The following is a 27,210-nucleotide window of genomic DNA, read 5'->3' on the forward strand; positions in this document are numbered from 1 at the left end:
AACTGTATAGTTGGGTGGAAATCTTTTTTCTTTATTTATATAAAGGAAAAAATGCTTGTTTTGATAGACTAAAAATTTCTGAGTAGGAAGGTACCGAGAAACTTAGGGATCATTAGGCCAACCTTCAGCATGAACACCCTCTGTGGTGTCCATATTATGTGTTAATTCATTCTTAAACTCTTCCAGTCAGCATAGTATTGTCATCACATAATCAACGTGCAAACAAATAGCAAATATTTTTTGAATTTGTTTGAATGAAAAAGATTTCAAACCCATATAACTCAAAAGCTGTTACAGATTTGGGGTCTCGGGCTTTTGATACTTTACTCCTGGGCAGTGATTTGAGAAATGGAAATGGTCCTCGACTCCTTTATTTAACCTAGAATTTACAAAAGCAGTAAATACAAACATTTTATAACAGGTGCCACCCTCTTTAGAAATCTGTCCTGACACATGTCCTGCCTCAGTCCATTCCGTGTATTTTGATGGCTGTCGAGGAAGTTGAGCGAATGCTAAGTCATCATTCTTCTGTTTTAGGATCTTGTTTTTGACACCAGTAACCAACTGGTGGTGTTTCACCTCATTAAGCACAGTTCTGAGAGCCCTGCTGTCATGAAGGACAAACAAACTTGGTGCAAATGGGCAGAAGTTGCTCAGATAATATGACTTGGCTGACAGGAAGCAGAGTCAGAGATAAAATATCAAATGAAAAGATTATCTGAGAAAAGGGGCTTTGAAGTCATATCAGGGCTAAGAACATCTTTCTCCCACTCTTAAACTCCTTAAATGGAACACAATACATTTTACCAGTCACATACAGAATTTATTGAGTACTTCTGGGGGACCCAAGAGTAGCTACCATGGGAGTTCAGAGTATTATTGAGTGCCCTTTAGAAATGGTTAAGCAAAGTAATTGGAAAGAAAGATTTCTAAAAGGTGAGAGCAGTCTGTTTTCTAAAATGGGGACAGCAGGAGGAGTTATTTTAGGAGCTAAACAGATTTGGAATGAAATAACTTCAATTCCCTTTCATTTCTCATTCAGTCCTTCTGATTAAGCTCAAAGGCAAAGTGTTGATCTGGGGGTAACATGACTTCAAACACTTACTGACATTACTTTTTAACATAAAGTGAGTGACCCCAGGCTCAGAGACTTTGGCAGGCAAAAATCTCCTGCTAGAATTCAATAACATTTTTTTTTGTTTTCTTGGTATTTAGAATTATGGCAAGGGATATTGGTTTCAAACTCATAGTAGTGATATAATATTTCCTTCTGCCTTTCTAACCGCATTTTATTTATTTTAAATGTTGCCTCCTTGACTAACCAGAGCTAACAGACATCTAACAGAACACTCTACCTAACAATAGCAGAATACACATTCTTATCAAGTGCACATGGAACATTCTCCAGGATAGACCATATGTTAGGCTATAAAACAAGTCTCAATAAATTTAAAAGGATTGAAATACACAGTTATGTCCTTCAACCATAATAGAATGAAATTAGAAATCAATAACCTAAAGCAATTTATGGTGTTTCATAAGTATGTGGAATTATACTCCAAAATAATCAATGTGTCAAAGAAGAAATCACAAGGGAAATTAGAAAATATTTGGAGATGAATGAAAATGAAAATACAGCATACCAACACTTATAGGATGCAGCTAAAGCAATGCTTAGAGGGAGAGTTATAGCTGTAAAGGACTACAATAAAAGGAGGAGAAGGGGGAGAAGAAAGACTTCAAATCAATAGCCTAACCTTTCACCTTAGGAAACTAGAAAAAGAAGAGCAAACTAAATCCAAAGCAAGCAGAAGAAAAGAAACAATAAAAATCAGAAGGAAAATAAATGAAACAGAGAATAGAAAAATAACAGAGAAAATCAACAAAACAAAATCTGGTTCTATAAAAAGATAAAAAGAAATGATAAACCTTTAATTTAGTTAAACTGACAAAAAAAAAAAAACAAGAGAAAAGATACATTACTAAAATCAGAAATATTGCCTCACATTTCTGTGTTCTATGTGAATACCAGTTTATATAAATCATCTTGCCTAGTAGATAATCAATGTGGTTCTCACTCCTTTCTTGTATTAGTGTTTTTGTTGTTGTTTTTAATCCTGGTAGGAAACATTTGGTATGCTCAAATCATGAAATTTGAGGAAATTCTACAATTAAGGGATTATACATAAAAGGATGAGTGGGGGAGGGAGTTCACAAAGGAAATTACAGTGTCCTGGGGACTGTAACAAGCAGGCACAGTTACCACCCCAAATCCTGAAGAGGCTGGGAAAGGAGTGGTTCTAAGAACCTGAGGTAGAGAGGACTGAGTAGAAAGGACTGGATGACTTTTGCCCTTTGACTGGTGGAGAGACTCCCCTGGCCAATAGCAACCCCACAGAAGGGAAGCCAGGAGCAGAGAGGACCTCAAATTCACTCTCCTTTCCTGATCTGCCACTGCTGTCCATCAGCCAAACCAGCCAGAAGCCAGGGGACCAGGGAGCCAGCCACACACACCAACCTCTCAAGTTAAATATTGATACCTCAAGAGAGTAGAATCTGCATGTGAATAGTTGGGAGTTCCATTATCCACATAGGATAAAATGAAGAATGAGCAGATTACCTTCTTTTCATGCTTTTAGAATAGACTTTTTCCCTTGAGAAGTTAAATGTTAGGATTCTAAAATAAAGAAAGAGAAAATAATCCTATTATACTAGTTCAAATGCTACCGTCATTGAAGGCTTCTCTGGCTCCCTGCCAACAGCAGCTTTTTTCTCCTGCACTAAAATTCCACATTGTACAAAGTAGGAAGGCAGTTGAAGGTCTCATTTGTCTGACAAGAGTTATTGTGAGAATCTAAGAGAGCGTTCTAGTAATAGAAGATAACAAGTGTTGTGTGCTTAGTGAGTTTACATGTTTTATCTCATTTAGTTTTCACAGTAACTTTATGAGATAGTTACTATTATCCGTTCTGTTTCACAGATGAGAAAATTGAGTACCAGAGAGATAAAGTAACTTGTCCAAGGTTTTGGAACTAACTGGCAAATTAAGGATTTAAATCCATTCTTGAGTCTGGGTTTTAATCACTAGGTTATATTAATATATATCACATTACTCTATTATAAGGGTATGGAAAACTCTCTACCATAACATGTATGGACTATATTTTAACAGTTTACATGTTTTGATCATATTTTGGAACTTTCACAGTTTCTGAGAATAAAAACCCAATAAATGTTTAAAGAAGGGAGAGAAGTTTAAATTTTAAAAATTATGAGAGTGTCTAGCTTTATAAAACCCTTGCAAAGGACTGCAAGAAAATCCTACTTTTTTTTTTTATGCCTACTTTTACTTTACTATCCCTCTTGACCCTAATGTTCAAGAGGGTTGGTGTCCTAAAAAATGTGAAAGTGTGGCTATTTTACTTTCTGTAGCAATAATTTTATCATTTATACATGATAAACGATAAGTAATATTTCCCTTTTTAATTTTTTAAATATTTTACTGATTAAGATATTCACCTGCTCACTTAATGAAATTTTTTTATGTCGAATATGAATTTGTTAATTTTTCACTACCAAATATGATACTTTGGAATTTGGAAATCAGTTGCTCTATCTTATGAACTTTAATTAAAGAATAATAACAAATTAACTGACAATACCACATGCTAGATTTGGAACAACTAATAATAGAGTGCTCATATGCTGCTAGTGTTAGTGTAAAGTGGTCAACCACTTTGGAAACCAGTTTGGTAACTTTTTTTAAGTCAAATATACAACTACCACATGACTCAGAAATTCCAGTCCTAGGCATTTACCCAGGAGAAAGAAAAGTATATGTTTACAAAGAATATTCATAGCAACTTCTCATTATCCCCCAAATGGAAACAATCCAAATATCCATCAGTACGTTATTGAATAAACAAATTGTGGTATAGTCATACTATGGAATACTTTGCAGCAATAAAAAAGGAATAAACTACTGATATAAGCAGCAACATGTTTGCATTTCAAAGACATGGTGAATGAAAGAAGCCAGACACAAGAGTGCATGCTCTAATCTATTGTGACAGAAATCTGACCTGTGGCTGCCTGGGGCAAAGGTGAGGAAGATGAGAGTCAAGGGATACTAGAAAACTTTTGGTTGATGGAAATGTTCTATATCTTGATTGAAGTTGTAGTTACAGGAGTGTTTATATTTGTTAAAAATTCATCAAACTGTATACTTACAATGAGTACATTTTATAGTATGCAAATTATAACTTAATAAAGTGATTTTTAAATAACTGACAAAAATTATTAAATGTATTTAAGTAAAAATTCTGCAATTTACTTAGAGCCAAAACCACAGATCAAGAACGTAATATAGTAGATGATGCATTTATAGTGTAAATAAATTAAGCCAGACACAAAAGACAAAATTCATATGATTTCTTTTCTTGGCAAAATCACCATCTTTGAGGTATTTTTCAAATCTGAATTACCTTGAATTTCTTTCTCTCTTTCTTTCTTTTTTAAAATCTAGAATGGTCAGTTGGAGTGTGTGCGCTGGCTGGTGAGCGAAACGGAAGCCATTGCAGAACTGAGTTGTTCTAAGGATTTTCCAAGCCTTATTCATTACGCGGGTTGCTATGGCCAGGTATGATGGAGTTTTTATGTATTTTCACTTTGTATGCCATGTAATCTTCCGCCTTTTTTTTATTAGTCTATCAACTTCCAAACATAAGAAATCATCAACAATGTATCCAAAGTTTTATAAGCAATGATATTCATTGTTGCATTTTTTAATGAAGAAAAGTTTTAAACAGCCTAAATATCCCAAGATATAAGATATTGGATAAATAATGAATCTACATCTATTGATCGAATTTTATGGGAAAATGTTCATTACATTAAATAAAAATATATGATACAAAACTGTTCTTATAAATTAGTATCAACTTAGAATTTTTTTTCCAACTTAGAATTTTGAAGAGAAAGAAAAAGAAATAGAAAAGAATAAGACTAGAAAAAACTGTCACAACATGTTTATAATAGTTATCAGAGTGGAATTACAAGTGGCTTTTATTTTCTTTTTTTTTTTTAATTTTTCGGTATTTCCCAAATTTCCTACAATAAACACATTTAACATTTACTAAAATAAAAATGACATATTTTCCTGAACTCAAAGTTACAAAGAAAATCTTTATAAGATGTTAATCAAGCCTTGCTCAGTTAAAGATGAGCAAGCCTACGAACTACATGGCTTTCAATTACAACCAACTTCCTGGAAGTCCCAATGTTAGTAATTGGTATACACAGATCACAATCCAGTGTATATAATAAAAAAAAAAAATCACTACCTCCCTTTGAGGGGGATGGGTTTGAATTATCTTTTAAAAAAAATTGGAACCACAAAATTCCAGTCTCAGTCTGAAAAAATAATAAAGTCAGCACTGTATTAAAATAAATTTAATCATATTTGTGGCAAAGAAAATTGCTTCTCGTGCATATAACTGTATCCCCTTTGGCTTCATAAACTTTCCCAGTGGAAGTAAGTTGTGGTATTATCAGTAAGAGATTATGCTTTGCTTTTTCAAGTGTGATGATCTCAAGTTCAAAATATGGATGAAGAATATTACCACTGTTACCAAAAATTTGGTACTTGTCCCCAAGGTGGAACAAAGAATGAGGACAGGTGGTTTGAGAAAAAGGAAAGAGAAGTTTACTATTGTTAATAATTTGCCAGCAAATGAGGAGGATGGCAGACTCTTGTCTTAAAGAACCATCACCTGTCCCCTCCCCCCAAGCAGAAATACAGAGCTTTTCAAGGGGGTTTTCGGCTTCAGGCTATTATTTATTGCTGTTTAGCTGTGGTTGGTGGTGCTGGTCGCCCTTATCTCCAGTAAAGATGATCCCATGACCTTTGCCCAGACAATTCTGTTGAGCCATTTCCTGTGGTTTAAGATACTAGAAAACAAAGAACACTCCTCTGCCCCTCTGATTACTGGCGTTGGGCAGGAATGCAGGTTTTAATTCCCAAAAAGAGTGTGGGGCAGCGGGAGGGGGGTTAAAGAGACAACTTGTAATACATTTTGCCCTTTTTCAGGCCTTTACCTGTGTTACATATTCCCACTGTCAATTTTATCCTTCCTTATCTATGGGAAGAAGGCGACACAGTCATCAAGCTCCTGCTGAGCTGGGGTGATGTTTTAGAAGGAAGGTTTATACTTTTTACGCCATTGATCTTTCTGGTTTGTCAAAGCTTTGGCAATAGATTTACAAAAATAAAGAATGTAACAGATTACCAGGTGAAAAGGGACATAAGCAATACCTACTACTGTGAGGATTGACAAGGTGAAATGGGGGATACCTGGTAAGAGATTTTACCCGTTTGGTTCTAAGACACCATTACAACTCGGGTCCTTGCTGTCACCTTGTACACAATGTCTGATACAGAGTTGGGCAAGAAAGACACATGGGTCGGCTGAGTACAGAGCTGTTAGTCACACCCTGTGGGTGATCTCAGAGATCAGCTTCTGTTTATTACTTTGCACCGAACGAAGTTTAGGATGACAAACCCAGCAGTGAGACAGAGCAGCAGAAGGGGTGATAGTTTGGGAAATCCTCACTGTGGAGTTGTCTCTCCATCCTATAGACAGAACAAATAACCAAAGAAAGGTTAGCAAAAGTATCAACATTTTCATGTTTCCTTCATCTTAAAAAGATATTTTAGATTGCCTAAAGACTAGCTTGTCCACTAGGGGCATGGGTCCTCTTCTGCCATGGGACACCTTTCTATTCTGGTATTATGGACCCAAGGTTTTACTCCGGACAATTTCAGCAAGGTGTGAGTTGTTAGAGGCACTTTGTAGGGTCCCTTCCACTTCTCTGCTTCCAACTGGGGCGGGAACCTGAAAGAGGCAAACTCATGCATAGTGGTTAGTATCTGATATGTTGCTTTACTCTGTTTTTTAATTTATAGTTATACTACCCTACTTACCTCAGGGTGCAAGGATGGGTATCCCATAAACTATTTCATAGGTGCTTAACATTCGCCTGCTTCTAGGGGCTGCCCTTATCCAAAGGAGGGCAAGTGGCAGCACTCTATCCCACTTTAGATGGGTTTCCTGCATCAGTGTTGCTAACATTTTCTTTCAAGTATAATTCATTTTCTCCATTTTTCTGGTAGATTGAGGTCTCCAGGATGCATGCAATTTCCATTCTAAATGTAGGGCTTTGCTTACATGCTGAGTTACCACCAATGTAAAGAACGGTCCATTAACACTCTGTATGAAGGAAGGGAGCCTACACCTCAGAATGAGTTTCTTCAGGATTCTGGTAACTTCAGATGCTCTCTGCATTTGGGTAGGATAAGCCTCTACCCATCCTGAAAAGGTATCTACTAATACAAGCAAGTATTTGAAGTTTCCATATGAGTGAAATCAATTTGTCAGTCATCACAAGGGTGGGTTCCCACATGTTGGGTTGCCTCTGCAGCAGGTGGCTTTTCTGTCTTTGGATTGTTTCAGGCACATAAAGGGCAGCTCTGAGTTATTTGTCAAATGGGGTCCTCTTAAATGATGTCCCACTAAATCCATTAAGGCATCACTCCCATAGTGTGTGCATTCGTGTAGGTGCCTCATAAGGGGCCGAACCAAGACTTTGGGTAGAAGAATGAGTCTATGAGAATTCTGTCTCCACTTAGCTGTGTAATCCCATGTCAATGCCCTGATCTCTAGCTCTTTTTCCATCCTCATTAGTGTAGTGGGGTTTATATTGATCTAAATCTAACCAGCGTATCAAGGTCCCAAGGAACAGATCACCTTTAGCAGCCTCCTTTTTTGACCAGGACAGTGCATGATGGCCATCTGCTTGGGCTCAGCCACAGCCTATATCAGGGCCATTATTTCAGGGGCGTACTTAATATCCTTATTTCCTGCTATCAGTAGCCCCCTTTCCTTCCAAATGACACCATGAGCATGCACAGCCATAAAAGTTACATTTTTTCCTCTGGATAACTAGAAGGGATCCCAATCTGGTTCTGGCATCGGCTGACCTGCCACTGACAGTGGGATGTCTTCCAGCATCAGCATCAGTAACCCTTCCATTCCTAAGAACTCATGTAGTTGTCCGCTGGTTCCCTTGCTAATTTGGAATCCCAAATAAGTAACATGTTGTTTGAAATCTGTGCATTTTTGGTTGATACTCTATAACAGAATCCCTTGGTCCAATTGCAGGCTCTACAAGTCCCTGTCTAAGCTCTCTCTAAACAGGATAGGAGAGTTTTTAAACTCCTGAGGCAACATGGTCCAGAAATGCTGTGAGGTCATCCTAGTCTCAGGATCATGCCATTCAAAGGCGACTGAGTACTGTTCATAGTAACTTGTACAATATCATTAATGGCATGTGGATCTTGCACGAATCTATACTCATTGGTATGGAGAATTTAAATTCTTTCTGCACGTCCTGGGGTCCCATCAGCCCATATGGCCTTACTTTTTGGTAGACCTCAGGAGGAATAGAACTTGCTTATTCTTGCAACCAACGATGGGCAAATCTGCTGAGGCCCAAACTTCAAAATGAACTGCTCCACAGTGGCAGCCTCCTGTGTGCTTCACCAGGCCCTGGTATTCAAAGCCAGCAGGAGCTTGGCGGCACCCTGGGAATAGCTCACGGTGCTCCTGCTGCCTGCCCAGCTCCAGCATAGCCACCGGGAGTGTCGGGTTGCCAGAGTCTATGATGGAGCAGCGCCAACTCTGGTATCGGCTGCCCTGGGCCCTGCTCCTGGGCCCACCGTGATGGGTTCCTCAGCCACCACTTCGCCTGGAGCTGCCTCACCGCTGCCTTGACCCCCGTGCCCTGTATGGCTCATGGAGCGCCGTGCATGGTGGCTGGTGCCAGCAGGTCGAGGTGGCAGCCACGGGGCTCTGGACTACTTCTGCCCACTCAGCTTGGCAGCAGTGGCATTCCTGTGTCAGTTTAAAAGTCCACTAATCAAGTCCCCACTATCAGTCAGACCCGGGGCTCTCGTCGGGATATTTGGATTGAAGCCACTAGTGAAGCATGGAGCCCTGGGCCCCCTTCTTCATCATCTGAGTCCTGGACTGTCTGTTCTTCTCTAGTGTTATATACTTTAAAGGTGATACCAACAATCTACGAGGGATTCATGCTAATTGCCCCTTCCACACGCTGTAGTTTCATCCGTATATCTGGAGCACTGTGCCCTATAAAATTCATATTAACCACACGTATATTCCAGGGGCCTCTGAATCCACATCTGTGTGTTTCCAGTATGCCTGATAGATGCAGCCCCCAAATTCAGAGGGATCTTCATTTTCTTTTTGTGAAGCAATGTGGTATTGCCATGGTGGAAATTGCCCTGCCCCAGCTTCGAGTATTGCCCCACCAGGTCTTGAAAGGAGAGACCATTCCCATTCCTGAGTCATAGCCCAGTGGGCATGGGACTGAAGAATTAGTTCCTGTCGCACCCACCCCAGCCCCTCTCACAGTGCCAAGATAGTGGCAGCAGTGGTGGCTGATGGCAGCAGTTGCCCCAGGCCTAACTCTGCATGGGGCAACTTCCCTGGCCAGTCATGGGGCTCCAGCTTGGGTGGGAGGCCGAGGCAGACAGGGCAGCGGGGCCCCAGCAGCACAAACTCAAGCATGGCCAAGCCCACGGCACCTTCCTGGCCAGGTGTGGAGCTGGTGGCAGGGGAGTGGGTTCTGTGAGGTTTGGATTGAAAGGACTCATGAAATCCAACCTGGTTAATTCCTTCCCAGTTTATCACCAGGGTCTGACTGTCCTTACCATTAATGTTGTCCCAGGCCTTTCAGCCTCTATATTATTCAATTGCATGAAAGATTGTATATATTGTCCCATTTACCTGACCTTTGACAAAATAATTCCAGTTGTAAGACAGTATAAAAATTTAAGGTTCCATTCCATGGCCACTTCTTCTCATACTCCTCCATGCACATTCATTGGCCAAGCAGTATTACAGTAACATCATTCTCCTTTTACACATAGACTTATAGCTATAAGTTGACCATTCAGCCAAGATTCTCCCCAACAGGGGTTTCAGATGGATTAAAAATAGAACCTCTCATGTTGAAACAAAACTCACAACAACAACAAACACAAGTTGACAAGTAGACAATATAGGGAATTCCCAACGCAAATGATCTCAAATGTCAAGGCCTTACCAAACAAATGGGAACCGTACAAACGAGAACCAAATGCTCCTAATATGAGAACTGACTTCTGCTAATCCAAAAGGGAATGCATTCCCCAGGTTCCCTAGTTCCACTCAACCATGACTTCCACCCCCGTGGTGCCTACAAATGCCCTGCCACGGGGCTGGAAGGTTCACAACCTTCCCCAAATGTGTGGAATCAAGGGTCTCGGCATGCACCCCAGGGAACTTACCAAAAGGGCCAAGGTGTCGTGACTCTTCCGAGATCCCTTTCCTTTTCCTCAACAAGGTTCAGGTTGTAAGGAGTTGCATCTAATTTGGGGAGGGAGAGACGGGAGTTCCCTGGAGCTAAACAGGCTCCAGCAGCTGCTGGGGTGGGTGGTCTCTCCCTCTCTCACCCCGAAAAGCCAGTGCTCCTACTGGAGCAGACCCGGGCTTGACCCAGGGCTGCTCCCCACCTCTTCCAGCCACGGCAGCAGTCACAGGGTGTCATTCCACTGAGGTGCAAATAGGCCTACCTAGGGACGCCACATTCTGTTACCAAAAGTTTGGTAGTTGTCCCCGAGGCTGAACAAAAAATGAGGACAAGTGGTTTGAGAAAAAGGAAAGAGAAGTTTATTATTAATACTAATTTGCCAACAAGTGAGGAGGATGGCAGACTCTTGCCTTAAAGAAGCATGACCCCCGCACACACACGCACACTTTAAGCAGAAATACAGAGCTTTTCAAGAGGGTTTTCAGCTTCAGGCTACTGCTGCTTAGCTATGGTTGGTGGTCCTGATCAACCTTATCTCCAGTGAAGATGATCCCATGACCTTTGCCTGGATAATTCTGTTGAGCCATCTCCTGTCGGTTAAGATACTAGAAAACAAACAACAGAAAACACTTCTCTGCCTCTCTGATTACTGGCTTCAGGCAGGAATGCAGGTTTTAATTTCCAAAAAGAGTAGGGGATGGGGGGTAAAGAGACAATTTATAATACATTTTCCCTTTTTTTAGGCCTTTACCTCTGTTACACCACAATTTGGGGGAGTCAAATTAGCCATGGTAACTTCAGTTAGTGTATATAATATATACACATATAACATGTTTCCTATGTGTGCCAGCCACCATGCCATTAGATTTTTTTGTAAATTATCTGATTTGTTCCTCAAAACAACCCTATGAGGCTGGGCATAGTGGCTCACGCCTATACTCGTAGCACTCTGGGAGGCCAAGGTGGGAGGATTGCTTGAGTTCAGGAGTTTAAGGCCAGCCTGAGCAAGAGTGATACCCCATCACTACTAAAAATAGAAAAATTAGCTGGGCATCTAGCATGTACCTGTAGTTCCAGCTACTTGGGGGGCTGAGGCAGGAGGATCACTTGAGCCCAGGAGTTTGAGGTTGCTGTGAGTGATGATGGCACCACTGCACTCTACCTAGGGCAATAGAGCAAGTCTCTGTCTCAAAAAAAAAAAAAACAACAAAAGAATTTTTATGAGATCTTGTTTCTATCTCTATTTTATAGATGAGGAGACTGAAGATAGAAAGTTAAATGACTTGCCCATGATCTACTGGCTAGTAAGAACAAAGATGAAATTTCAGTTCAGCTCCTCTGACTTCAGGGCCAGATTCTGTTTTGTCTCCAGCTGTCTAGGTAATTTGTACAGGTGGTTTACAGTGGCATTGATTTAACTGAGGACCTTTTTTTCAATTTTATCTGAGAATACATTGTGGTATTTGGAGTACCTTACACAACTCATTGAAGAAATGAGCAAGTAAGTATGTGAAATGAAGAAAGGAGCAGACAGAACATTTAAAATTTGTAAAAGCTGCTGTTTTTGAAATGTTATAATTACTCTGTTTTCTTTGTGCATTGTACTTACTAGTCCCCATCTATAGTGTCCTAAAAACTACCAGTACTAGTTCTTAGGCAGTAGTACATAAAATGCCATTCTTTGCTTATATAGATGGTCCCCTCCTTACCATGGTTCAACTTACGATTTTTTGACATTACAATGGTGCGAAAGAAAAACACATTCAGTAGAAACTATACCTTAGATTTTGAATTTTGATCATTTCCTGGGCTAGCAATACGCAGTATGATACTCCGGTCACAATGCCAGGCAGTAACGACGAACCACAGCTCCTGGTCAGCCATGCACTCACGAGGGCGGACAACCAGTACTCTACCGTGTAGTGACTGCATTTTTGATGTAGCAATAGTTTCCACTTACAATGGGTTTATCAGGCTATAACCTCTTTGTAAGTTGAGGAGCATCTGTATTGGCAAAACTTGGAAAATAGAATTTTCAAATGACCAGAAGAATTTGATCACTTCTGTATCATTTTCTGTATAAAACAGAATTTTATTAAATTGTGTGAATAATTGTTTCATGTCCTTGATTTTATTTGCTTATATAAAGCCTAATGAGGAATTTTAGATATCAGTGCAAAGGCTGCCTGTACTTTTGGTAGAGCTTGCCAAAGAAAAGGAGGAAAGGATTGCATGGCTGTTCTGAGACTTCAAGTAAATAATTGGGCATTCGGCACTCTTTGTCTTGGGAAATGTTGCTTATTTATGCCAGTTTTTTTATTCAGCTCTCACAGCAGGTTTCTCATAATTTTGAAACTATTGGACAGAACAAAAAGAAAGTGCCCTTTCTGGGACTGGTCAGGTGAGAGTGTGGATTTCTTGGCTGGACTAGAGGAAAATATGGAAATTTGTGACCTATTTGAAAAGCTGTGCCAAACATTTGCTTCATGCTAGTATCAATCTTCAAGCTATTGTTTCAAGCTGATAAGCATTTTTATGACCTAAAATACAGCTTTGAGGGGGGCACTCCAGCAGCACCCTAAGGAGAGCATCCTACCCAAGTGGAAAACGTAGACGCCCATTAGAACTGTGAATTCTGACCTGCCGTCACACACAGCCACTTATGCAACAGATAACCTGCAGAGATGCTGAACTTGGAACCATGACAAGGTTAATATTTTCACAAGGAAGACTGTTATTGAACAGTTTTTTAATGGATTCAGCACATGCAAGTTTTTCTACATCAAGCAGGCACTTGAGTATGTTCTGGCTTTGTTTCTTCAGTAAATAACTCTGGAAATCACAGTACAGAGAAAAATTCCTCTCTTGGTTTATTTTAGTTGCCCTCTGCCCTTCATATAGATTCTTAAAGAGTGGGTTCTATTTGACTCCCAATTTGTGTTCTTTTTCTTGTAAAAATTACCTTTAAAGACTCCAGTACCACGGGGTAGCCAGCAGTTTTTAGTGGTCTCCTGGAGTGATAGATCTTTAGGTGATAAGAATCGATTTTCCTCATCTTGACACATGAAGTCCCAGAGGGGGCAATTATTTCATTGCCTGATTGTACCTAGCAGGACGAGCCACAGGAAGTGTGCTGGTGGAAGCCTCAGAGAGACCCCAGGAACACGCGGGGGTGTCCTTGGATAGGCCTGCTCTGCTGTCCCTTGAGAAAGGCACTGCTGGCAAAACAATTGGGACAGAATTATCTCAATTCAAAGCTCCCACTTGTGTAACCTGGGCTGTTCTGTTCAAGCGTGAAGGCTCAGCTTGTCTCTCCCAGGCTCTCACAGCAAATCCCTGCCCCGAGCTGCTCGGGGGCTTCAGGCTGTTGTTCTCTGATCATTGGTCCAGTGGGCTCCGTGTTACTTTCAACATCAAACATCAGGTCTATGACTGCTTTTGTTTCTGAATCATTCACGTGACTTTGGTCAAGAGATTCTTTTGCAAAAACAACCTGCATCATTGCATTAAGCATTTACTAAGAGCACCTTTACCTACACTGTGTTTATTCTACATTTTAAATGTTTACCCTGATACGGATTTTTTTAAAGAACACTTTGAAAAATGAAAAGGCTCGTCAGCAATTCCTAAGAATGGTCATGAGCAGTGACAGGCACGCTGGCGAGGGGGGACTTCCACACAGGCTGTGCTGCTGTTGTTGCTTTTCCACAATTTACTTGAAAAAGGAGAAATATTCCCTTGACTTTATTGTTTCACAGTCAGGGGACAGAAATAAGGGAACAGTGCTGAAAGTGCTGCGATTGCGGATGAAAGCAAAACAGGAAAACCTTGGATTAGTATGAGCATGCATCTGTTCTCCAAGTACTGATCTTGGAAAAGTGTAACTGACACAGCTCCACAAACCCATGGAGGGACAGGCAGTTAATCGTGACTTCTTTGACAGCACAAAGGGAGCATGTCGTTTACAGAGTCAGCAGTCGTGGGAGAATGAGCAGTTGTGGACATTCATGCTCAGAAGAGAGAAAACAGAGTTATGAAGAACAGTTCCTAAGTCAAGCTGTCTTGGTTTTAATCCTAACCCTACCATTTACTAGCTTAATGGCCTTGGATACTTGTGTTTTAAAAAAGAAACAGAAAGAAAAGAAAAGGTCTCCCTGGACCTCAGTTTCTCTATCTGTAAAATGGGGATAATGGAACCTTCCCCACAGGGTTATTCTGAGGACTAAGTGAGAAAAGCCACATTGCCCAGCGCTTGGCAGTCACTAGATAAATGTTGGATATTATGACTATTGGATCTCTTCCAATTTATTGTTTTTATTGCTATCAGTATTATTCAACTTACTTGTTTTACCATAAGTAAAATATAACAGAAATTTGCCGAACAATTGTTTAGGTCATAACCTATTTAATCAATTCCTAGATGTAATTTTTTTAAGCATTTTATCATCTCTGAATTCTACATATGTCTTATAATAAATGACACAATGAAATTATTGTTGGCCATTTTTTTAACATTTTAACATCTCAAAAACTGGAATGAATCTTGTAATTGATGGCATGTTATATTTGATCATCTATGATCACAGAAAAAGCTGACTGCGTTAGAACTTATTATACCACACACTGTAGAGATTTTATTGATACCAGCAATAAACCTGTGACATACTTTTCAATTACATTTTTATTAGTCTTTGTCTAGCCAATCTCATAGGTTAGATCAATTAATTGCCTCTCTAAACAACTTTGGTTGCCCTTAGGAACACATAAAATATAACATTAAAACACGTTACAGAAACAGCAGAAAATCCCTAGAAGAGGAAACTGGTACATGAGGGACGTTTCAGTTAGTAGATGGAAGTTGAGTAGTTGGACGGATGTGGGTGGATGGATGACATGGAGAGGCACTCTGTGACACAGATAGTACAGAAGCTGCGCACAGTTGTGACTGCATTCGATGCTCTCCGAAAGTAGTGCTTATGGGGAAATGAAAATCTGACGTTACGTTCTTCCTTTAACATCTTCTTCTTGTAGATACAGAGAGAGGGAGAGAGAGAGAGAAAGCACTCACTAAAGGGCTAAGGGGAGGTGCACACCATTGTGTATATATCCAATACGCATTGCATTAGTAAGGGCCTTTTTAGTGGGAGAAAATAGCCGTATTTGTTTTGTCCTCCTTATGAGGTATTTGTCAAATATATTACTGTTTGAATTACAGGACTGTGCATCTCCACAGGCATGTTCTCTAAAATCACAGCAGAATTTCTCAAAGTGCATGTTTACCAAAGGTTTTAGCCATCTCCATACTCATCTCAGAAATCCTAAGTGTTGGTGGCTAGAAGACCAGGTGCATAGCCAGCCGGTCACCATTGGTGGTACTTCTCTGCACCGTATGACGGGAGATTTATGTTTCCATGTCATATTTCATGGGAAAAGCCAATTTCATATCATCTTATTTTAAATTCTTACTCTTAAATTGTCCTGCAGAGAATACAAAACTGGATTTGAGGTGCTGGGCAAAACCCATCTTGTTCCAAACAATCAAATAATGATTCTTTCTTTATGTAAGTCTTGCATATTGAATTGGGTAGAATCTTTAATTGCAAGGAAGAAGAGCTATCCATGCCATTACAAGAAAAGAAAGTAGGTTATTGTAATAACACAGATTGAGCCTGACTGGGAGACCTCAGGAGCCAAGGCAACTCTTGCCTCACACAGGCCTTGTGGGACTTGTTTTCCCATATTATCAAGCCCCTGCAAAGTCCAAGGCCCTAGATTCTCCCCTAGATTTCTACAATGGGAAAATTCCTAGTCTTACGAAATGCAGTGCCCCATGGCCTATAACCCCATTACTAAAATCAAAACACTGTGATCTTAGTAAAGTGCATTTTTTGTGCATGTGGAATAGATATTCCCACCATAATATTTAATTTGGTCTGAAATACACCTAACAAGAAGGTACCTATAAACCATTTTGAAATATCTTAAACTCCTCTGAGCTTTCCTTGCTAAAGAATGAAGCCGCTAGAATATCAGAGAATACAGCAGGTCCTTGAGTAATGTCATTTTGTTCAATGTCATTTTGTTATAACGTTGATGAGAAAGGAAAACCAGTAAGATTCTTGGCTGGAATCTGTGTGGAGTTGGCACATTCTCCCCATGTCTGTGTGGGTTTTCTCTGGGTGCCTCAGTTTCCTCCCACATCCCAAAGATGTACGTGTTAGGTGAACAGGCACGTCTAAGCGGCCCCGTGTGAGTGAGTGGGGTGTGTCTGTGAGTGCACCCCTGACGGGGTGGCCTCCTGTCCACAGTGGCTTCTGCCATTGTGCCTGAGCTGCTGGGATGGGTTCTGACCACCACTACCCTAAACTGGAATAATTGGGTAAATAAGTATCTCACTTATTTGTATTAATCTTTCTTACATGTATATGTAGCTGACATTTATTTCAGTGTTTAATATTAAAAGTGTTTGGTCTTTATTTAGATATTTAGTGATGTTTTTGTGACCAGAAATATGCCATAGGAACTTAACTCTTGTTTATATCAATGAACCTTTGGTAAAATTGGTTTTGTTACATGTCATTTCGCTTAAAGTCACAGTTTCCAAGAACCTGTCAATGGCATTAAGTGGCATTTATTGTATACCATTGCCCTCTCCCTCAGTTTTCTGATTTACAAAATAAGGCTGTTTGCATTGGATGATTCCCTAAAATCTCTCCCCTCTGCAGTTTTAAGAGGTCATGATTTAACACAATGGAGCAAACCAAGTCACCATAAGCTTGGGAGTGACCCATAGACGAGGATTTGTTCCCTGTATGGTAAGGCCAACTTTTCCACTGATAGAAGTACAGCAACCTGCCCCAGCACAGTTTCCATATGTCTTAGGCATTAACCTCAAACTGGTTGGTTATGTCTTTTATCCTGAGATACTCACACTCATCCAGATTTTTAAAGAGTTAGGATCATGGAGGCTGGATGCAGTGGCTCATGTCTGTAATCCCAGAACTTTAGAAGGCCAAAGTAGAAGGATTGCTTGAGCCCAGGAGTTCAAGACCAGCCTGGGCAACATAGTAAGACCTCGTCTCTACCAAAAAAAAAAAAAAAAAAATCACATGGTACAATCATCTATCTCCAAATAAAAGTAATCCAATATTTTCCTACCTAATTAGGAAAAACGAAGTGGTTTTACCTCAAGCATGTGAAAGTATCACCTGCTCTGATCCAAATATCAGCATCAACTTTCTCCAGGTTTGCCTGTGAAGAAGGTTGAGCACCTCAGCTTATCCATATCTAACTTGCGACTCCAAGCCCTCGCCTCCAGGCTCTGTTCCACCTCACTCTCTAGGGACCCTGGAGAGTTTCATTTTCTGCAGTCTGTCTGCTTTTGCAGCTAACACTGGCCCTGCTTTCCCGGGTGCATTCTTGGTAGGTTGTAGGCATTGATTACATTTTTCTCTTCCTGCTCTTTAGGGGTCTTACTCCTTGCTTGCTCATTTGGGAAAAGTATGGTGCAAACGTTCAGTCTGTCCCTGCTGTCTCAGATACCTTTCTAAACAGCGCCCTGTTCCCCAGCATCAGAGGTGAAACATAAAAGAGTTGGCTGTTTTTATCCAACATTCCTTTAGCAGATTAGTTGGCATGTTCGGAAGATGAAGGCAAATTTAATCCAGAAAAGTATAAAAGTTCATGACCAGTCCGAGCAAATAACTGGAAAAAAAAATCCTTTAAAAGGCTAAGAAGAAAGAAGTTCAAGGCTATTTCAAACACATGATCATCTTTTTAAATGTCAAATTCCACCCACTAAACTTCATGCTGTTGTTTTTACCACCCTTATATTTTTTTAACTTTATGTTTAATTCTTCTATTTTAAAACAGTGAAATCCCATCCCCCTGCCTTCTCCAAAGGCCAAGCATAACATGAAAATACCACAAACACTCAGTGGGTAAAACACAAACGGATTATGACAAAACATACTGACTGTTCTATGTCTTTGCTTTTGAAAAGTTTGTGTTCGGTGCTTTTGGTTTCCTCCCTTTAACATGAAGGAAGGTAAAGCTTTACCTTTAAAATGCCACCAACATTTGGTCAGAAAAATTAAGAGGGTCCTGGTATTATTCCAGAGAAATTATCTTATACTTAGCAACATAAGGCATCGCCTCTTTTTGTAAGCCTGCGGATTGCAGGAGGTATGGGATTGGGAAGGCAATCCCTTATGTTTAATTATAAACTTAAAAGTAGAGGCCAGTTATCTCAATAGTCTAAGTTTTATGATAATATTCTTGAAGCCTACAGGCAGTATAACACAGTAGCAAAAACATTGCTTTGGGAGCCTCGGAATCAAAAGACCTGGATTCCCGTTCCAACTTTGGATCTGTCTAGCTCTGTGTCTTTGAGGAGGCACTCAAACCTTCTGTGAATTTATTTTCCCATCTACAGAATAAGTAAAACAAGAGCATTTCCAAGGTAACTTTCTGCTCTTAAAATTCACTGTGTGGTCCTCCTGCTTTCATTTCAGTCAAAGATTCGTGGATTTTCAGTTCATACTGAATGGGAATTTTCTCTTGCTATGGGAAGCTTGGCTTTAAGCTTCACAAGTTAGAGTTCTGTTTTCCTCTGTCTTTATATTTGACTTCTCTCATGATATTCTGTTAATTCCAGCTGCATTTGTGTTTATAGGAAAAGATTCTTCTGTGGCTTCTCCAGTTTATGCAGGAACAGGGCATCTCACTGGACGAAGTGGACCAGGACGGCAACAGCGCGGTTCACGTAGCCTCTCAGCACGGCTACCTTGGGTGCATACAGGTACACGGGCCCTGCTGCTTTGCAGAGAGAACTGAGTGTATCAAGTAATAAAAGAAGACTTGAACTTTCGTTCACTGGGAGAATGTCTGTATCAAGTCGCCTTTTATATGATAGTAGACAATAAGGAATTATATTGATTTATTTGTATTTCTCGAAAGCCACACAAACGTAGGTATATATAGCCCTAAGAGTTTCCCCTTGAGGGTCGCAGAGTGTTAGGGACTTTTCCTGCTCCCTAAACACTACTCTGAAGTCCCAATTCTGAGGACAATAGACATTAAATGCCCCCATGTTCTCAAGACAACAGGGAAGCCGCAGCCACATGGACGTCTCTCAGCCTGTCGGGTGGCAGACGGTTCACGCCCTCACTGGCAATCTCTCCTTCCCAGGAATGTGAAAAAAAGGACAGATTTTTCGTGAATGGATTAGAAGAGGTTTTCTAGTAGGGAGTGGTAGTCTAGAAAAAGAATACTATGGTTTCTCCCTTTTTCTGTAGTAGGACTGAGTTTCTCAAAGGTGTTCAAAAAGGCCAAGAACCGGCTGGGGTGGCGAGGCTTAGCCATTAACCCTCTCAGCGCTTGGGAGGACGGCCAGGGCCTTTGTAGTCCAACCACTCCACCCAGCAGCCTCAGGGAACCTCATCTTTTTAGCCCAACATGTCTTCCAGATAGTATCGCGTCCGGTGTGTGCAATGATGTCAAAGCTGGGGAGGAGAGCCACAGGAGAGGGGGCGGAGGCTGTGCCCTTGCCCCAAGCCGCAGCAGGGGTGCTCCAGGAGGGCTCAGAGAGAGTGCGGGGCTCCTGTGGGAAGAGGAGGCGGCGTCTCCTCCTCCACCAAATGCAGGGCTGCCCGGAGCAGAGCCAGACCCAGTGCCGCCATCCAAGCAGCATGGGGTGGGAAAGCCCAATGGGGGGCGTCTCCAGAAGAGTGTGGGGTACCTGTGAACAAACATAAAAAGGAAATAGACTTTTTCACCTAGAAAACGGTGAAGGGCCCAGCACCAGAGCGAAGAGAGAGGCCGGCTGGAGGAAAGGAGCCGGGAGAAGGGGCGAGGCAGTGTGAGGAGAGGAGAGGCTTTGAATTAGAAATAAAGTTGAAGCTTGAATTTGGCCTGGAATTTTATTTCCAAACATAAATCGTAGTTACCAGAATCAGACAAATCCATTCTTATCATTGAAAATGACCCATCATCTATGGATTTGTTCCCACGGCTGCCTGAGATGTAGGAAAGGGAAATGACAACATACGGTTGAAGGTCATGTTCAGAGAAAATACTTCCACCTCAGCAAGTTCATACGGTTCAAAATGTGTGGATATAACATGCAGCGTATGACACATTTGCCACCTCCAAGAAAGCAGCACTCTGTGGCCATATCTACGTGCTGTTTTCCCACATGGCGAACTCTGTGCTCGTTTATGCAACAGGTACTTGCTGAGTCCTGCTGCGGGCCAGGCAGACCATCCGAAACACAGGGCTGGACAGCGAGAACCAGTTGCTCAGGCAGGCAGGGAGGACTTGGGAAAGGCCAGGAGGACATACGAGGAAAGTGTACATATGAAAGGCAAGAGATTAATAAAAACAAAAAGCAGAGGCCACGGCAGAAATCTCTCTAGAGTGCCTGCTCACATGAAACTACTCTTTGGAGAGCTAACTTCATAGGAAATATTCCAAGTATCTGAAAGTTGCCCTATTATTGTTGGCAAAGCATGCACCTTCTAATTTAAGGCACCAAATTTTAAAAGGAATGATAAGAAATTAGAGAGTACATAAAGGAGAGAAATTTAAATTCTTCACTGAATCTGCTGAAAGATTAAAGAAGTAGCATTATTTTTTGTGGAGGAATCGTAACTGAATAAACACTGAAAACTACACTTTTCCATTTCACAAAACACTCTAATATTTAATAGTCTTGAAATAAACCTTTTATCAGCTAATAAATGACTGAAAGGCAAAGAAAACCAGCTGGTATCACTAATTCTCTTTGAGATTTTAGTTATTTTCTTTTTATTATGTGAAGAAAGACCGTCTGTCCTTCCAGGGCATTCGTCACTCCACTTTACACAAACAAAAACTTCTGGCACTGGATGCCACGCATGTGAAAACTTGGATAATCACAAAAGAGGGTCTGTCCACTGGGTGTAAGATTAAAAAACAAAGATAAAAAGAGACTGAGAGTGAGCAAGGGACCCCGTGAGATGAGGAGGGGGCTGAGTAAGGAAAACAATGGAAAGAAAACTGCAGAGGTCAGAGTCGAGGGGGAGTAATAACAGCCTGTGTTTATACTGTGTCTCTTCGAGCTCCGGGAGAGCTCAGTGCTGACACGGTCTCTGTGACACTCCCGTGAGGTAGGTGGCAGCGACTTTATGGTGAAGTGACCTTTCATGGGGAGCGATCATAAACAAAAGGGAAATGAAGCTTCTTAGCAACCTCTGAGTCTAAGTAGTCTAAGAGTTTAAATACTACAAACATTGCTTGTAGGGAAAAATGCTACCCACTACCAAAATAAATCCGTAGGTTTGCAGTCTCATCATGATATTGCCGGAGAGCAGAGCAGATTGTGGTGGTTGGTTAATATTGACATAACAACTTTCTGTGGAATCTAATGATAACAAAGTATAAACACAAAACAAGTGGTTTGGGTTTTTCTTTGAATTATTGATTCAACCATGCTCTATCAAATCTCCCTCTCCTCTACTAACGATACCTTGGCCAGATTCTATAACTTTCTGCTTGCTTATGACAATTAAAATTTACTCCAAACCAGTTTAAAATCTCAATGTTATTTCTGATTCAAAACATTCTTCTTCCCAACCCAGATTAGACTCCAGGTTCAAGGGACTTGGAGTGGGCAGTGAGGCATGATCGGTTTTTTACACACTTTCGCTCCTGTTGCTCCCCCCCACCCTTCGGGGCTGTGGTGTCAGGGACACAGAGGAGGTATGAAGGGTAAAAGTCAAATGCCTCTTTCCTTAACTGGGAAAGGCACAGCACTTCTCTGACAGTTGTCACTGCTCCTTTGGCCGACTGCGGCTACTGCTGCCCGCTGTGGCAGCCTCCAGGTGCCGTCTGCTGGGAGCCAAGGGCAGGTGTTCAGAGGGCTCTCTGGAGCCTCACGCTGGTACCTGGCATGGGAGATCTGCCCCAGCTTTACCTCCTCGTCCCCCCCCTGTGGAGCACCCCACTGCCAACTGCTACCGGAGAACCCTCTCCTGGTTAGTGGGCTGACAACAAGCTCACACCAGGCTTCCTTCTACAAAGTCTGCTCGGTCCACGGACATACTTTGCCATGGCACGTAGTGGGGGCGGGGGCTGCTTCACAGCCCCTCGGCTCTCTGCATGTCATTGCTCCCCAGTTCTGTTCACTCCGGTCAGGTGGGCTCAGCCACAGATCGGCAAGCCTCATTCCAAATCCAGTGCCCAGCGCACGAGCAAATAGGAGCAGGTAAAATTCCCCTCTCCCTGTCTTACAGGCATCCCTGACTTTGTGAATGACGCCCTTGGAGCCCAACCATCAAAAGGAACAAAACACCTCCCCACAAAGTCTGCACTGCGTATCTGATAAAGAAAAGGACTGTACAGGCAGCAGAACCCCCTCCCTTGCCAGCCCCTCCTTCTGTGGGCTGCGGCTGGGGATCGGTAGTGGCAGACGTGGTTCTGCTGCGTCTCCGCAGGTTCTGAAGGGAGGTGTCTGATGGCACGGCCGGAGGGTCACTGGCGGCTCTTGTGTATGTGCTGCTGCTCTGCCCCGCCCCCGACACCGTGGGCTCTGATAACTGGTTTTGGAATAACAGGAAAAGTCCTATTCAACGTTCTGTTACAGTCATTAAAAAATAGTGTTTAGAGGGAGGTCCTGTTGCAATCACATGTCCCTGCGTTTTCCGACAGACCTTAGTTGAATATGGAGCGAACGTCACCATGCAGAACCACGCCGGGGAAAAGCCCTCCCAGAGCGCCGAGCGGCAGGGCCACACGCTGTGCTCCAGGTACCTGGTGGTGGTGGAGACCTGCATGTCGCTGGCCTCGCAGGTGGTGAAGTTAACCAAGCAGCTAAAGGAGTAAGTGGCCTGTTGGTCCCATGAGAACAAAGTCTGACTTGTTACTGTGGTGCTTTGGTTTCAGCCAAGTGCTGGGGTGAGCCGCCCTCATTCCAGTTGCACAGGGAATTCCTGGCATTCTCCTCGTCTTCTCTTCCTCCAGCCCAAGTCCTCACAGCCGGGCTCATGCTGAAGGTGCCGTCTCTGCGGAGGCAAGACAATATTCAGACATCACAGTGCAGAGCTCCCGCGCAGGGAATGTGGGCCACGGGGCACGGGGAAAGAGCCTCCCCTGTGTCACTTCTCAGGGCCCGATTACACGGCAGGGAGCTGAAAGCACACACAGGCGTCATCTCCAAACCATTGCCCCTAATATTCTAGGAAATCAAAGAGCATGAGAGAGAGAGAAAGGCTAGAGATGGACCAGTTTCTTAGTTTTCTCAAAAAGAAAAATGTGCTTGGGAAATTATGGATAAATACTCTGGTGACCATCACTAGCAAATTTATTATAAAAATTAAGCAGATGGCTTTAGGCCTGGAAGCCCTACAGGTTGCACTGTTTTTAGCATGACCTGGTCATGCTGGGTGTGACCTGTCAGCCTCTGCGCTCCCTCTGGAAGGAAGAGTTTTTCAGGTTGAATATGCTATGGAGGCTGTGGAAAATAGTAGTACAGCTGTTGGAATCAGATGTAAAGGTGGTATTGTCTTTAGGGCAGAAAAATTAGTCCTTTCCAAACTTTATGAAGAGGAATCCAACAAATGACTTTTTAATGTTGATCGGCATGTTGGAATGGCAGTAGCAGGTTTGTTGGCAAATGCACATTCTTTAGCAGACATAGCAAGAGAAGAAGCTTTCAACGTTAGATCTATCTTTGGCTATAACATTCCACTAAAACATCTTGCAGACGGAGTAGCCACGTACATACGTGCATATACATTCTACAACGCTTTAGACCTCTTGGCTGCAGTTGCCCGTCAGGGTCTTGCAGTGTGAATGACGATGCCCAACTCCATAGGACTGACCCATCAGGTGTTTCATACAGTGACTGAGGCTGTGCCATTGGCAAAGCCAGGCAAGCTGCAAAGACAGAAATAGAAATGCTTCAGGTGAAAGAAATGGCCTGCTGTGATGTTATTGAAGAAGTGGCAAATATAACGTACACAGTCCATGATGAAGTTAAGGGTAAAGCTTTTGAACTAGAACTCAGCTGGGCTGGTGAGTTAACTAAAAGAAGACATGAAACTTTTCCAAAAAATATAAGGGAAGAAGAAAAATATGCTAAGGAATCTTTGAAGGAAGAAGATGAGTAGATGATGATAATGTGTAACCAGTTAGTCCAGCAGCTATTCTATTTTCAATTTCTACCACAGTTCCATGTAACTAGCCCTATGGATTAGACATAGTCACTGACCAATTTTCATTAAATTTTTGTCTTGTAAAAAAACAAAGAAAAATTAAGCAGATGATTCATGAATCTTCAGAATATAAAATAGTGTTCAGTCAGCATGAAGTTATTTAAAACACTCTATGATTAACTAAAGTCAGTTCTTTCCTTGATGAGATTATCAAACTGTTACACAGCGCATTTTTGGATGTCAGGGAAGTATTTCTGGGAGATTGTCATGATACGCATGGAGAAAGAGGGGCCAAATGAGAGTTATCAAGTAGGTCTCTGGCAAGTTGAAGGATTAAGAATCTAACGCCCACCTGAGGGGACAGAGGCCAGCCCTTGGAAAGCACACCAGTTAAATTAAAGTTGCCATGTTGGGGAGGAGTCCCTGAAAATTTGAAATCAATATTCAAAGTAGTGTTGACTGATTAGGAGGGGAAACCTTAAAAATTAAATTTTAGAGGGAAAATATAAAGTCTTACCTTTAAGTTTTATATATGCAAGTTTTACACGTCTGAATACAGCTCATTTGTAAAAAAGCCTATGGTGGGTCAAAGGCCTTAAGCGATTATAATTCAAGCAACAGTACAATAAGGCCTTGGACCCTCTGTCTCTTCTCTAAGCTCAGGGAAACCTCTCTTATATCTCTCAGAGCTACAATCCTCTGTGCCCCTCCATCTCTTCCCCCTGCCAATACCTGCAATAATCTTTTTAATGAGTTTAGACTTTTACTAGAAAAAATAAATAAAATTTAAAACTTAAAAAATAAACAGGTTACCACCAAGCATCCTCTGCACACAAAAGTTCCCCAGGTAAGATAGGTGAGCTTAAAGGTCTCAATGTAATTGAAGGAAAAATGCACACAAATTAATAACTAAGTTATCTTTCCATAGTGAACATACTTGTGCATATACCTTTATGTATATGTATAGATATTTCTAAAAATAATTTCCTAGAAAAGGAATTGCTATAATAGAACAAAAGGCATGCAAATTTAAAATGTGGATAGATGTTAACTAGTATCTTTCCAAAAATTCTGTACCAATGTCCACTCCTTCTAGTAATGTACAGACATATTCATAAAGAGGGGCTTTGAAATGACCCAACAGAATGTGTTTTCTGAAGGTTCATACTCAGAAAAAAGGTCACAAAACATTCTCCTCAGTCTCCATAGCATGAAAGCTGAAAAGCTTTTATGAGCTACAATAGCTGTTTTACTGGTGAACTGTTCAAGTTCAGGGTTTTGGCATCTGTCTCTTTTGATGATCCTGGAATAAAGTACACATATATGCTAATAGACAACAGTCCTTCAGTTGTCTCCAAAGCAGAATGCTGTAGACAGTTGTAGTTGGGCCAATGACAAGATAAAATATGAGGCCAGGTGTCGTGGCTCATGCCTGTAATCCTGGCATTTTGGGAGACTGAGGCAGGAGGATCACTTGAAGCCAGGAGTTTGAGACCAGCCTGACAACAAAGCAAGACCTTGTCTCTAAAACATAAATTTAATTTAATTTTAAAAAATTCAAACAGTTTAGAAAGAATAACATTTTGGAGTGTATCCTTCCAGATTTTTTAAATATATTGTTTAATATATATATAAGAGAGAGAAAGCATGTTTCCCTAAAAATGATATTATAGATGCTTCTCAATTTACAATGGGATTATGTCCCAGTAAACCCATTGTAAATTGAAAATATCATAAGTCAAAAATGCATTTAATACACCTAACCTACCAAACATCATAGCTTAGCCTAGCCTACCTCAAACATGCTCAGAAAACTTACATGAGCCCACAGTTGGGCAAAATCATCTAACACAAAACCTATTTTATAATAAAATGTTCAATAACTCCTGTAATTTATTGAATACTGAACGTGAAATGTAGAATGGTTGTACGGGTACTCAAAATACAGTTTTTACTGAATGTGTATCTCTCTCACACCATTGTAAAGTCAAAAAATTGTAAGTTGAACCATGATAAGTTGGGGACTGTATGTATACTACACATAGTATTTTGTAATTTCCTTTTTTATTTAAAGAAAGTATACTTTATATACACCATATATATTTATATATGAATATACTTTATATATATATACACATATATTAGGGAAACCTTTTCTATGTCCATAGATATTCAAACATATTGTCATTTTTGATAGCTATAATTATACAAATATTATAATTTGTTTACTCAGACTTAATTGATAAGGATTTAGATTACTTATAGTTTTTCACTGATATTAACAATAAACATCTTCTGGGTGTATTGTTGATTGTGTCCTTAGGAAACTTTCTGAACTGTAAGGATGAAGATTATGCACATTTTAAAGATTTTGAATTTATTGCAACTTACTGCAAATTATTATGAAAAAATTGTACCTCCAAATGTATAGCAATAGCTACGTATCAGAGAGCTTATGTGTTTTGATTGTGTCCCCCAGGCAGACAGTGGAACGTGTCACGCTGCAGAACCAACTCCAACAGCTTCTAGAAGCCCAGAAATCAGAGGGCAAATCACTCCCTTCTTCACCCAGGTAATGCCAGGCACC

The 27,210-nt window shown here is 41.1% G+C and overlaps 1 protein-coding gene and 1 pseudogene across 2 annotated transcripts in view; both read left to right on the plus strand.

Annotated features, from left to right (window-relative positions):
• The window catches only part of LOC123648042 (synuclein alpha interacting protein), a 145,093-nt gene that overhangs the window by 105,076 nt on the left and 12,807 nt on the right, over positions 1-27,210 (plus strand). For both annotated transcript variants that reach the window (XM_045565753.1, XM_045565755.1), the window contains 4 exons: positions 4,526-4,639; positions 19,106-19,231; positions 23,119-23,288; positions 27,103-27,195. In XM_045565753.1, coding sequence (XP_045421709.1) covers positions 4,526-4,639; positions 19,106-19,231; positions 23,119-23,288; positions 27,103-27,195 — 503 coding nt within the window. The remainder of the gene's footprint in view (positions 1-4,525; positions 4,640-19,105; positions 19,232-23,118; positions 23,289-27,102; positions 27,196-27,210) is intronic.
• LOC123648530 lies at positions 23,454-24,595 on the plus strand (annotated as a pseudogene).

The sequence above is a fragment of the Lemur catta genome, chromosome 12, assembly GCF_020740605.2.
Source record: "Lemur catta isolate mLemCat1 chromosome 12, mLemCat1.pri, whole genome shotgun sequence".
Lineage (NCBI taxonomy): Eukaryota > Metazoa > Chordata > Mammalia > Primates > Lemuridae > Lemur > Lemur catta.